This window comes from Lepidothrix coronata, unplaced genomic scaffold (assembly GCF_001604755.1).
Source record: "Lepidothrix coronata isolate B3197 unplaced genomic scaffold, Lepidothrix_coronata-1.0 Scaffold112, whole genome shotgun sequence".
Lineage (NCBI taxonomy): Eukaryota > Metazoa > Chordata > Aves > Passeriformes > Pipridae > Lepidothrix > Lepidothrix coronata.
In genome coordinates, this window is record NW_016690292.1 from 596,924 (window position 1) to 610,306 (window position 13,383).

Below are 13,383 nucleotides of genomic sequence, written 5' to 3' on the forward strand. Positions count from 1 at the left end.
CTCTCCATCTCACTGAGTATAGATTTGGGGAGCAAATCCACTGTCTTGATTTAAAACTCTTCTCCTTCAGAGCAGTGCTGGCACAGGGATCTGCTGAGGATGCCTTTATTCAGGACAGATCAGGACGGGGACAAGCTCACCAGCACTAACACGAGCTCTGTGGCCAGCACAAATGACACTTGAGTTTGCAGGCTGCAGGGATAGATCCATTTTTCCATTAATGAGTTGTGTCAGTTCTGTAATTTTACTAAAGATTTTGTGTTTGGCTGGCAGGTGAAACCAGGTACGGACTGATGATGTTTTGATGGGGGGAGTAAGGCAGTGAAATGAGGACAAGAGCGAGCAGAAAATAGCCCTGATCTCAAATTCTTGGGTCCGCTTAATACAGCTCCAGAGTGAATTTTGTGGGTTTATTTGAGTGTTTTGTTTTTTTTTTTTTTTTCTCCTGATAGAAGGGAAAATATGGATGATTTGTTGCAAGGTACTTTTCAAAAAACTTCAGTATCTCATTTTTAAAATATGTTTTATTGTTCCCAGATTTGTTTTGCTTTTACACATACACAAGCCATTCAGAACAGGAGTTTTCACCTGGCGAGGAAACACATGGGTCTCTCTTCACATCTTCTCTCAGGACAGAATTACGTGAAAAATTATACAAAATTAGGTACCAGTTAAACGGGGAAACTTGCAAAATAGAAAAATTGATACGCTAAAGCTGTTAATGTTAAAACCCAGGGCCAAATCTCCCCTTCAGGCCACACTGTTAAGTGGTGCACAATAAATTGCACCACTCTTGTGCTATACGACTTCATGGGAACCAGAGGCTTCCGAGGCCAGTGTTGGGAAGGGATGGATGGGAGGCATGTTGTTGGTTGGAGCTATCCCAATCTGTTCTGGGATAACAGGGTTCCTGTTCCTGGCTGGTAAATGTACACATTTTTTTGCATCAGATTGAACAGCAGCAGCTGAATAAGGAGTGGTCTGCTCTCTGGGCTAGCCTGTGATGGGCAGAGACCTACATTGCCTGGTCTCAAAGCAATGCAGGGAGTGGAAAAACCTGGACTTCTCATAGACAGCAGCAGCTAAAGCTAAGGGGAATCTTGTGTCCTCTCTGTGAGGCTGGATCTTAGAAGGACACAGCCCCTGCAGTCTGAGAGGTCTGCAGGCTTGGGATGAAAAATAGGCACAGCAGCCGTGAGTCTTCCATAGTGAAAATATAAGTGAGAGGTAAAAAGCCGTAGGAGAATTTTGGGACTGAGGTAGCGATGCCAGGATTGCGGCGGCAGAAGGAGGGGGAACCCCAGCAGGGTCTGGCACAGGGTGTGGTGGGGAGACCTCACAGCCTGGAGCTGTGAAATGTGGGCAGCTGGGAGAGAGCAAGTCTTGTGGTGCTGGGGATGGGAGAGTCACTGATGCATGGCCCCTCAGGGCCACTGAAGGAAACCACTTGCCCCAGGAGGTACCAGCCCTGGGCACTGCATGGCAGCACCCACCCCCCTGTGCTGAGCAAACGCTGCAGGATCAGCCCACAGGCTCTTGGCAGTGGTATTTTTCTCTCACCTATTGTTTTCCTGCACCTTTCCTTGGCTCCCATCTCCTTTCTCCACTGCTCCCAACTCTTCAATGATCTCTAATGCACAAAAGCAGGATGAGGCATCCCCTTTCTTCCAGGATGGGCCCTACGTTACCCTCCCAGCTTATTGACTGCTCAAGCCCATTCTCTTCCACTAAGCAGGAATTCGAACTTTGCTCTCATCCTCCTCCCGGCTGCGGCTGTTCCCAAGGCCCTCCAGCCACCCAGAGACATAAAAGATGCATTTGCAGATTTTGAAAATTAAAACCATCTATACAGCCAGTGGGAAGGGATCAGCTTATTTGGTTGCTTAATGAAATATAAAGATTATTTTAACCAGTGTAAGCACTATTCGACAGCTTGTGAAACACAGCAGTGGCTTGATGAATGGCTTTCTCCATTAAAAAAAATTGCTGCATGATGTCTTTTAAATATTTAATTTATTGGGGTTGGAGTGAGCTTGGAGCTGACAGTTAAACAGGAGCTGTTTGTGGTCTCAGTTAACTTTGCTTACTAGGCTGAACAGTCTCGCTCAGTAAATTCCCTCATTTTTTATACTGAATCTGGGATGATACATTTGCTGCACAAGTGAGTAGGAAGTTCTGCCTGTTGTCTGCACTGCATTGTACCAGGCAGTTACCACCAAAGCTGTGATGGGCATTGACTCCTGTCCTGAGTCCATCCTAATGAAGTCCTTTTTCTTTTCTTTTTTTTTTTGGGTGCGCTTTCTTCTAGGTCACCCAGAAGAGTTTGTTCAGAGACATGTATACACATAAAATCATCTTTTAGCAATCAAATAAGTTGAAATATTCCTGGAGAAAGTGTTTCAGTGGAAACACTGGGCTCCAGACACAACACCATTGGCAGTGTCCTGGGAAGACTGAATAATATGGGAAAATTCCCCTCCTCTCCCTCTTCATTTTTCCTTTAATGTGCCAGCTTGCTACACAACCGACAGCATGCAAGGGGGATTAGAAAAGAAAAACAGGCGTTTCTGTGAGTTGGGAGTCAAAGACACTTGGCCTCCCACGTATCTTCTGGCAAGGCTGAACCCCGGTGTGGATTCTCCTGCATCTATTAAGGACAGAGGTCTGGCAGCAGCCCCGGGCAGCTAATAGGTTCTGTGTCCTCAAACAGTTTTCGCGAAACACGCAGGAACTTAATAAGCTTTGAGACCTCCACCCCGCTGGCCAGAGCTGGTGGAACCAGCCAGCTGGTTCACAAGTTAGGGGGTGGGAGGGGAGGAGGCAAAACAAAGTTGCAAATCTCTGTTTTGCTGCCTGTGTTGGCCAGAAAAGGCGGTCCTGCTCTTGTCTGTGAGAGGCAGGGAACAACTTTCCACCCGCCTGCGGCGGACTCACTGATGAGGAGGACTGGCTGAGCCCTGCTGCCCTCTGAGCCAGCTCAGTGTGTCCTGGCACTGCCCTGCTGCAGGCTGGGGTGGGATGATGCTCTCTGGAAATAAACCACACCAAGGGTGGGTGAGGCTGTGCCACAGATGTCACTGAAACCACCCAGAACAGTGTCTGAGTCAGAGACCTGCAAGTATTCCCCAGGTGATGGGAGATGTCCTCTGTGGCCACATTAAGGGGACATGTCACTGGGACACACTCCTGTCCCTTAAGACATGCCACCAGCAGCAAAGCTGTGCAGTCCAGGAAAGCAACATCACAGCTATAATTTCACTGTGAACCCAGTGGGGTTTATGGGAAAAATAAATATAAATGCTGAAAATCTGTTGGCGGGTAAAGTCCCTCACCTTGATCAGAGAACCAGCAAACAATTTTGGCATTGCTTAGGTCTTCCCTAGGCTGTGTTAGAGCAGAGCTATGGCATTTTTGTGTGAGGTTGGCATCTGAACAAAAAATGCCCATTTTCACAGCTTAGGGTAAGGGGAGTGAATCCAGAGTGGGTGAATAGGTAGACACAAAGCAGATGAAGGGCATCAGGGTGTGTATTACATCTTTGTGGTGTCACCACACCTGGATCTGTCACCCTCCATCAGCGCTTTCAGTGCTGAAATGATGCAGTGGTGAAGCACAAGGGACTTGGGGAAACAGGAGTGAGGTTGAGTGCTAGATTCCCAAATTAGGGGTTACTGCAGCCTCTTTGAGAAGACAATCCCAAAAGCAGAACTCACGCTGCTTCCCCAAAATCCCTCAGTCGAAACAAAACCCAAACATCCTAGAGCAACAATGGTCATCCCTGAGCCGGCAGAGCATTTTACCCAACTCCAGCTGCATGGCTTCCCTCCTCTGATCCTGAGCGCCGTGACAGAGAGATGCCTGTGAGGGAGAGGTCACAAGATGCCCCAGGTCACTGCCAGACCCTATAGTAAAAAATTCAACTGCTTTTCCGAGCAGCTACAGCTTGGTCTCTGGATGTTAAACAGGGTCACTCCAAGTTTGTGCTTCCTACGTCAAGATGGAGAGAATAGGAGTTCAGAGCAGGAGGGGTAGTGGGACCAACTCATTTCCATCTCTCCCTCTTCACTCCGAGTCTGTCCTCCATGGTATAAATCATGGGCAAAAATGAAGGTGCTTTCTCAGTACAGAAAATACAACAGATAATTGTTCTTCCAGATTTTTGCTGTTCAACGCATCAGGTTTCTCCTGAAACCCAACCATGGGTGTTGAACCACCTCCCCCCCAGCATTTTAATTGTTTTCTAAGAGGTTGCCTAAAAAAGACGTCTGCTTTCCTTAAGTTAGTCCAGCTGCCCCTCTTTCTCTGAACGTTCATTCATTGCACTGACTTTCCAGATGATGACTTGCTGATGTAAACGGCGGTTTAAAAAATTTATTTTGTGGCTAATGTTTCACAACTTCCTCTCTGATGTCTTACAAACTGCAGAAACGGCATCCTGGAGGCCCTCAGTCATTTACAGCAGGGATGAATGAAGCATCGCTTGGCTTTTGAGATCAATATTAGCTCAGTTTTACAGATGATCTGTAAGGAAAAAGAGCTTGAAGTTTCATGCAGAGCCCACACTAGAAAAAAAAAAGCCATTAGTTTTCTGAAATAATTTCCTTGCTATTGAGCTATGAAATGTCAGTATTTATTGCAAACCTTATTCCCTCTTTAACCATAACATTTTTGGTGTGCTATTACGCTACAGATTTATTTTCTTTTACACCACATGCCTTTTTTTTTTTTTTCTTTTTCTTTTCTGTATCATTTGTGTTTTCTTAAGAAGAACCTTAAGAAAAATGAATGGGAACAAATTACACATGAGTGGGTTCAGATAGGAAAGATTATTTGATATTACAGCAATGGGATTATGAAACAGCCCACTGTAAGCAATGACAGGGACAAAATCCCAGCTAGTCCTGGGATAGAGCTAGGTCAATTCATTAGAAGTCACAGAAACATGTTAAATTTTATTGTGGTGTGTGAAAAAACTTTCCCATCTTTTGATAAGCATATCTTGAGTGAGATATAGTCAGGTGCCAGGCTTTAAGCTTGGAAGCCAGACTAGTGTTGGTATAGGAATTGATTCCCGTCCCAGAACCTGTTGGAGTTAAAGAGGTTGGACATGAGCTTTGCACGCAGCAGCTTAATTTTGAGCTCAGCATTTCCAGTGCTCTGCTGAGACACCAGGATGCTGGGACAGCACATCCCTAAGCCCCTATCTCCTCTGGCTGATGTTTTTCAGGTTTATGTCACCATGCAGCACTATGGAGTGAACGGCTACTCCCTGCACGCCATGAACTCGCTGAGTGCCATGTACAACCTGCACCAGCAGGCAGCTCAGCAAGCCCAGCACGCCCCCGACTACCGGCCCTCGGTGCACGCCCTCACCTTGGCAGAGAGACTGGCTGGTAAGAACAACTCATGGCTTTTGCTGTTCCCTGGGGAAAAAAAAAAAAAAAGCAACAAACCAAAACCACAAAACCCTTGTTGCTTGCATTGAGGGAAACTCTTCTTTGTGAGTTGGTGTGTGACACAGACAGCTGGTACGGTGTGCTCCTCTGCACTGGCCATGTGGCCAGGCTCTGCAGGGGACACTTGCCCAGCAGTGCTGGCTGTCAGAGGGCCACTGCACCTTGCTGCAGACCGGCCCCTGACGGCTGGGAGGCTCAGGGGGCAGGTGGGTACAGCCCCACTATATGGGACTGAAAAGAGAGAATTAAAAAGACACTGAAATATGTTTTAAAAAGGGGACAGAAAATAGCAGAAAATTTTACTTTCTTGTTAGCAAATAAGAGCACAACGAACATGAGCAAACAGTGAATTGGACTCCCCCACCAAGGGGTCCAGATCTTGCATCCCCTGACAGCCATCTCTGGCCATCCCAGGCCATAGCTTGTTTTTCCGTGTTGTCCCTTCAAGCAGGTATTTCCCACTTCTGTCCTATAAACCACTCTTTCCCTCTGGCAAACAATCTTCATTTGGATCTTCTTTAGGTTTAACCTTGATCTATTTTTTCCTGGGGAATCCTAGAGTTTGGCTAGGGTGACACTTCCATGCAGGTCCTGCTGCCTTCCATAAAAGAGCCTTTTAGGCTCCAATCAAGTCTGTGTGACTTTGCCCAGACTGTGTTATTTACACAGCACTGTCGATGGTGGGACAGTGGGACAGGAGCTGCTGATCCAGAGCTGGTTTTCTGTGTTCAGCCATGGTTGTAACTGCCCTGCATCAATGCTGTCTTTAGAAGGAAGTGCAAAGTCCAAGTAGTATTTTATGATTTGGAAGGGGAAGTTGTTCAAAAGTAATAGATGGAGACCTGAGAATATTTGGTATGGTAGGGCACATGTATTTGCTCTAAATTTCAACCTGTCACAAAACATCCAGACCTGGCTGAGATCATCAGAGGCTCCTGTAATGCAAGTGAGCAGCAGCTGCAACATCACTGTTTTGGTCAGGACTTGGATGCAGTGAGGTAGAGCAGACCTGACAACCAGGACATGGAAGCCAGAGCAAAAAGTTACTATAGATGTGATTCTAGAAACCACCTCAGAATGGAATAATCTTCCCTGACTGACTGAAAATATGCCTCTGTTCTAAGATAGCTTTCTAGTTGTCTGATATCAAAGAGAAAAGAAAAATGTAGGAAAAAAAAAAAAGATGTAGAGTGAATCCTAACCTAGAGTAGGTGAAATAAATTATCTATCCAGAAAACTTGTGGCCTAAATTTAACAGATAAGGGCCTACACCAAAATAAGGATGCACAAGTTTCAGGAAGGTCCTCCCAGGTGTGTAGTCCACAAAGACATGATGATAAAGGTCTCGGACTCTTTGGATCATTGAACCACAGCTGACTGTCAAATCTTCATGCCAGCAATGTTCCCTTATCCAGCTGTCAGTAGTGACCTCCTCAGACCACTGATTCCTCAGACCACTCCGTGGCTGTGGGATCTCTGCAGCAGTACAGGGGAGGGAAGAGAGTCACTGTCCTCATCAATAAACAACCAAAGAGGAATTAAGGAGACCTGGACTCTAATTCTGGCTCTACTGCTGGGCTGCAGAATGATGACAGGTGGGCACTTTCCTTGTCCTGGTTGTCCATACGTTTATTCCCTCACCTTTTCAGTATGTAGGTGGTCAGGTGGGAGCAGAAGGCCCTGAACTCTGCAATGTGCCTTGCAGACCACGGCCCCTTTCCTGCTGCAAGGATCCCTTGAAAGATTTTTGTGATCACCTGTATCTTTTAGAGTAGAGCATGGAGGACTTAATGTCTTTGACCCTAACTAGGATAAAGCAGAGGAAGATAAAAAAAAGAATAAAAAAATCTATTCTCATATTCTTGACTGGGAGATTCAATTGGTTTCCTGACCTCTTATCTTTAAAATTAATAACCCACTTGGAAGACTTTCCAAATTAAATCCCACAGTCCCCTTGTCTGCTTATCATAGGCAGGGTAGGCATTATATACCTACGAGCTGTTTCCTTTGCAGTTGCCTCACATTCTGTTACTTCTGAATATCTTTCAGTGCAGGTTATAGATCTCATTTGCCTTCCAGGGACAGTCAGAATAAAGCAGCACAAAAGCAAATGACCTTAAGTCAGAAAACAGAGGTTTCTGATTGTAACTGCAGAGCCTCACCTGCAATTTATATTCTCCTTCTCGCACAAAGCCTGAAAACATAGTTAAAACATTAAAATAATTGCTGGTTGGCTCTCGTTGGAGTGGCCAAACTTAATGCATGAGCTGCTGCCTCTGGGGAGCTGGTAAGTCTAACCTCTACTCTAGAAATTCAGGAATATTCCAGCCTGCAGGTAGGGTGTTTAACCAGTGCCCTTTCTCCTGTTTTCATGCACTTGAAACACAAATGTTAGCTTTTTAAAATGTTTTGGGGCAGCTTCAGTTTCATTTCTTGTCTTGCAACATCCCCTCTCCTTGCCTGGCTGCACTGTGAGCTGTGCCTGGATGCATGAAGGATGGTCCCTTTGCCTCCAAAAGGGGCAGCTACCACTGGTGTTTGAACTCCCTGAGCTGCTCTGATACTTCGAGCACAAAAGTCCCGTGTATGCAACCAACACTGTATTGTTGAAGACCTTTAGCCTGATCACATCTTTGCCAGGTTGCCAAAACCACACGGCTTTGGCAATCCCCCAGAAAGGCACTGCAAATGCTGACCTAGAATGAAACAGCTGGAAATTTTGGAAGAGGAATGTTTGAGTGGTGCAAAGCTGATTTGCTACGCTCGTTAGCCAGCATATCTGGAACCTCGCTGTGTGGTGCTGGGGCTGGCCTGACAGCAGGTTTTGTTTTATTGTTTAGATTCGTGTCACGATGCTCGTGACAAAAGCACAAGTAAACAGCAGCCAGAGCCTTCATCTGGCCCTGCGTGTGATAATGCCAACTTTTCTCCCTGTTAGGTTGTTTTCTTGTATGCTCATTCCTCTCCTCTACTGGAAGTCACATTCTTAACTGAATTAAAAATGATACCAGACACTGCTCTTTCTGCATTTCCTTTTTGAGAGCAAACCTCTCGCCAGACTGTTTCATTCCAAGGCTGTAGCACAGCATGTCCCAACTTGCATAATAAAGGGTGGGTTTTTTTCATTTTCAAGTAACTTATTTTCATTGATTTAAGATCTTTCTACTCCCACTAACTGTTGTGCAATAATAACGCCTCTGGTAAAATAATAAGCCCTTTACTCTTGGCCTCAGATTTTCCCCAGTCTGAATTTCTTCTCTGCCCTCAATTTTCCAAGCACAGTTTGCAAAGTCAGGCCTTGTGAGTAGATGCTCTACTGAGAAGAGCTCAGCACATGAGCTCTGGGCTTGCAATCAGTGGGGCTGGACGTGGTTCTGGCTGTTGTTTCCACCCCAGATGCTGGAGAGTGTCTGTGCTCAGCAGAGCTTTCAAGCTAAATGAACATAAGCACATGAGCTTAAATGCTTTGCTGAACTGGAGACCAGAACAGCTGTCCAGTATCATGCCTTGAGTACTACAGTGAGCTACATGTGAGTCACTACAGAAGTACAATGGGGGATCTTCCCACGTTGTTTTTAATTGTGTTTCTTAATGAAAGATGCTTAGGCCATGGTAGGGTCGGGGCATCTGCGTGTCCTGCCCCACTGATGTTGGAGCAGATTGACTTATTTCAACCAAATTTAGCACCAGAGTCTCAGCAGTTTCCACAGCTGTCATAGAAAGAGGTTCCCTCTCCAGAACAGACTTCCAGAATCACAGACTCATAAAATGATTTGGGTCGGAAGGGACCTCAAACACCATCTAGTTCCAACCCCCCTACCATGGTTTTGCCTCCTCAGACACCTCAATTATCCAGCAAAATGTGTGTATGTGTCTTTTTAGCTCTAAAGCAAAAAAAAAAATATTTGTAGTTTTGTCTGATGTTAGCCAGCGCTTTATTCAACTGTCAACATACAAATTCCAATAATTAAATTGGCCACTTTTCTTGTCTTCCAACGGCTGTACATTTCAAGACATCATTTTGGAGGCACGTTATGGATCCCAGCACCGCAAACAAAGGCGAAGTCGCACGGCTTTCACTGCCCAGCAGCTGGAGGCACTGGAGAAGACCTTCCAGAAGACTCACTACCCAGATGTGGTGATGAGAGAGCGGCTGGCTATGTGCACAAACCTACCTGAAGCCAGAGTCCAGGTACTGCTATTTCGTGGGTTTGTGAGTGGGGATGTTTAAAAGAATATAGTGGGGTTCCCAGAGGGTTGACAGCTCCCTTGACCTTTCAGGGTTCTTCCAGTGCAACCAAAGATTTTGGGCTTTACTAGCTGTTGAAGGTGGGGGCAGGGAGGCTAAAATCATCCAAATTCATACATCTGTTAAAGAAACTTTTAATCCACATACACATTTTTTAAATTTAGGATTGTCTGAAGTGTACACTGGTTTTCATTTGTTCTTTCACATTTCTTTGGGGGAAATTTTAGAAACAGCAATAGAAGTCTACTAATTTGTTTGCAAGGCTTTTCTGGCTTTTTCAGAAGAGTAGAGACCCAAGTAATTCCAGCTGCTCTTTTCCACCAGTGTCAATATTTGTAACATCTCAGGCCAAGGTTTGGGTTTGGTTTTCGGTTTTTGTTTGGTTTTGTTTTTTTTTTTAGTTTCAACTAGTGCAATGTGCTAGTTCATAACCTGTTGGTGGGGAGGTTCTTGCATTGCTGAGCTTTAAAAGACAAATAGCAAGTTCTTCACTGTAAAGAGAAAAAATAGTGGGAAAAAATAGTTCTTTTATATAAATATCAAGACATTTTGATCTAAAAAATGTTTATTTCCTTGTCTAACTAACCAAACAATACTAACAAGATTTGCAAATGTATTTCTTCTAATCGTCTCTACTCATTTAGGCTGAAAAATGTAAGGATTCTCTCCTCCTTCCCTAAATTCAGTTCCCAGATAAAAACCTACGACTTACTTTAAGTGTTGGCAACACTTATAACCAAATGGTTTTAGAAACAGAGTGTAAGCCAATGTAATGTCATCAAACATTACAGCTGCAAGACATTCTGTTTGGGTGCAACTGCCTAACAAATTCAGGAAGAAAAAAAACAAAACAAAACCAAAAAACCCACCAGCAATGGAGTGTCTTAAAGAATCAACATAGAGGCCGGATATTTTTTTTTTAAATATGTTTGATGTGTTACTGGTAGGTGCACTGAAAACAGTAGGTCCAGCAAAGTGGAATGACCTTCGGGCACAGCGGGCTTGCAGTACCTCATTGGTTGGGGTTCCTGAGCTCCCAGGCTGAATGATGCTGAATTTGGCACTAAGCAGGATTCTCACTGTTTTTTCTCACTTGCTGTTTGTGGCACTGAAGGTCTGGTTCAAGAACCGGAGAGCCAAATTCCGGAAGAAGCAGCGGAGCCTGCAGAAAGAGCAGCTGCAGAAGCAGAAGGACTGTGAAGGGAGCCACAGCGAGGGCAAGACGGAGCCGCCTGTGCTGGAGACCCAGGCCACCACCCCGGACACCGAGAAGGTCCAGAGCCTCCCCAGCGAGGTTGGCACAGACCTCAACCTAACCCTGTCGGAGCAGTCGGCCAGCGAGTCGGCACCAGAGGACCAGACCGACAGAGAGGAGGAGTTTAAGAGCACCTTGGATGAGGCTAAAGTGGACAAGAGCCCTGGTGTGGACAGCAAGGCTTTGAACTGCAAGAGAGCGAGCCCAAAAGCAGGTGAGGGGCAGCATCTTCATGGGGGTTGGTGTCAGGACCTGGCGTTTCCAAGGGGGGTGTTGGTGGTTGGGTATAGTCCCACATTCCCTGTGGTGTGGGTGCTCACAGGTAGGCTGCCCACATTTGTCTTCCTGTCCTCAGCACGAAACAGAGCCATCGTACCCACAGAGGGTATGATGATGTCTATTGCAGAAAGAGCAAAGACCTTCTGCTCAGGTGAGATCTTGGGGAGAACAGTGCCCAGCAGCATCAGGAAAGCCAGAGCAAAGAGCTCAGCCTCATTTCTGTACTGTAAGGTGCCAAGTATGGAACAGACACACGTTTAGCTCTCATGAGCTGTCACAACCCCTCTCGCTTGCCCACCAGTGCAAGAGAGAAGCCCATGCTGCTGTCCCAGCTGTAATGGGGTGCAAATAAGCACCTGCATCCAGCCTGTAGGAATAACCCCCATCCCCTCTGTCTCCTGCTACAGAGTCCCCAATCAGCGCGACTGTGACGCCTTCATCCAGCAGTGGCCTGGCTCAGACTCACTCCTACTCCTCCTCTCCCCTGAGCCTCTTCCGCCTGCAGGAGCAATTCCGCCAGCACATGGCAGCCACCAACAACCTGGTCCATTACTCCTCCTTTGAAATGGGGACACCGTCTGCCATGCCCTACTTGGGCATGAACGTCAACATGGCGCCACTGAGCTCTCTGCACTGTCAGTCCTATTACCAGTCGCTCTCCCACGCTCAGCAGGTCTGGTCCTCACCCATCCTGCAGGCCTCCAGCTCCCTTCCAAGCCTGAACAGTAAAACGACGAGTATTGAGAACCTAAGGCTCCGGGCAAAGCAGCACGCCGCGTCCCTCGGGCTCGACACCCTGCCCAACTGACTGCCAGAGGAGCTACCATTGCCCACGAGAAGATGCACCAGAGGTTGGCACTAGACATGTCACTCCTTGAATCCCCACGCACCCCCATCTCTTCCTGGAGTAAGGTGCTCCCTTTCAGGGAAGACTTTGCCTTTATTAACGTCTTATTAGCACCACGATTGCATCAGACATTGCTACCGGCCTGGTCTTCCCTAACTATTTAAGGAGGAAGGGGGAGAGGATTTATGTTCAGACAGATGAGCTGTCCTCTGGACTGCCATGAGTTAAGCCTGTAACGTTCAGGAGGAGCCCCCTCTCCTCATCCCCAAGATAAGGTGCCAACTGTGTTATATTCACCTTTTTTTGTTGTTGTTGCGTTCTTTGGGGAAAGAAAGAGCCCTGCTTTGTCTTGTATATAGTTTATAATGTTGACAGCACCCATCACCCGTGTGTTACTGTCAGTGTTACAGAACTGTGACCTCTTTTGCTTTTATTCCCCCTTCCTTCTCAATTTTAGTAGCTAGTATCAAAGTTACAATCAGCCACCCTCCCAGACTCAGCTGGTAGCTAGTTGCTCTTCTTGGGTCAGCATCCTAAAGGTGTTTCTAAGGAAGAGAAATGATTGTGCACTTCACCACTCCACTTCTCCCTTCCCTGCTAAAGCTAGTTTTGTAACAGCTGGGAAATGATCTGAAGGTGAATTTCCTGTTTAAGCACTTCCTATAAGGCAAGCATTTTTCGTTTACTTTTTAATAGCACTTGTTTAAAGAGGACAACATATTGGCTAAATGCTGCTGGCTGGGAGAAAATAAAGGCCAAATTCACAGGATTATTTTTGATCTATATTGTTTCCTCATTGATCTGCAGTGAAGTGTAAACTCTATTTACAAATTTCGGAGTTTTCTTTTTGGAGAGCATTTTGGTCTAACTCTGACAATAGAGAATAATAAAAACTTTGTATGAACTCCTGGTGTGTTCATACGCCATGAATTACATGGATCTTTGACAAAAACTTGATTAACACAAGCTGTGTCTAGAAAAAAATCTCTGATCACCAAGTTCTATCCTCAAGCTCTCAGTTCAAAACTGGTTATCAAGTGAGAATGTAACAAGTGAAAAATGCTGAACTGCTGGAGGCAGAGCAGGTGTAAGCAGGGGCTTTATATTCTCTTTGGACCCGAGGGGGGATAGATGAACTTGCCAAAAATGCAGGGTTTGCAAGTAACCAAAATTCACCAGCTTCAAAATTACTGCATTGAACAGTTTCGATCTTATTGAAATGGCCCATCATTCACCCTTTGGTGATTTTCCTTGGGTTTTTTACCTTAAATCACCTTTTTTTTTTTTTCCCAAACCA

At 45.8% G+C, this 13,383-nt stretch overlaps 1 protein-coding gene across 1 annotated transcript; it reads left to right on the forward strand.

Moving 5' to 3' along the window:
* Nucleotides 1–848: 848 nt before the first annotated feature.
* Nucleotides 849–12,931, forward strand: DMBX1 (diencephalon/mesencephalon homeobox 1). Its single transcript, XM_017824601.1, has 5 exons — nt 849–923; nt 5,228–5,393; nt 9,470–9,648; nt 10,820–11,174; nt 11,647–12,931. The coding sequence occupies exons 2-5, from the start codon at nt 5,240–5,242 to the stop codon at nt 12,045–12,047; spliced, it is 1,089 nt and encodes a 362-aa protein (XP_017680090.1). The 5' UTR covers nt 849–923; nt 5,228–5,239; the 3' UTR covers nt 12,048–12,931.
* Nucleotides 12,932–13,383: the final 452 nt, after the last annotated feature.

Coding starts and splice junctions, on each gene's coding strand:
- DMBX1 (XM_017824601.1), top strand. CDS start 5,240: ATGCAGCACTATGGAGTGAACGGCTACTCCCTGCACGCCATGAACTCG. Junction 5,394..9,469: donor CTTGGCAGAGAGACTGGCTG/GTAAGAACAACT, acceptor GTACATTTCAAG/ACATCATTTTGGAGGCACGT. Junction 11,175..11,646: donor GAGAGCGAGCCCAAAAGCAG/GTGAGGGGCAGC, acceptor CTCCTGCTACAG/AGTCCCCAATCAGCGCGACT.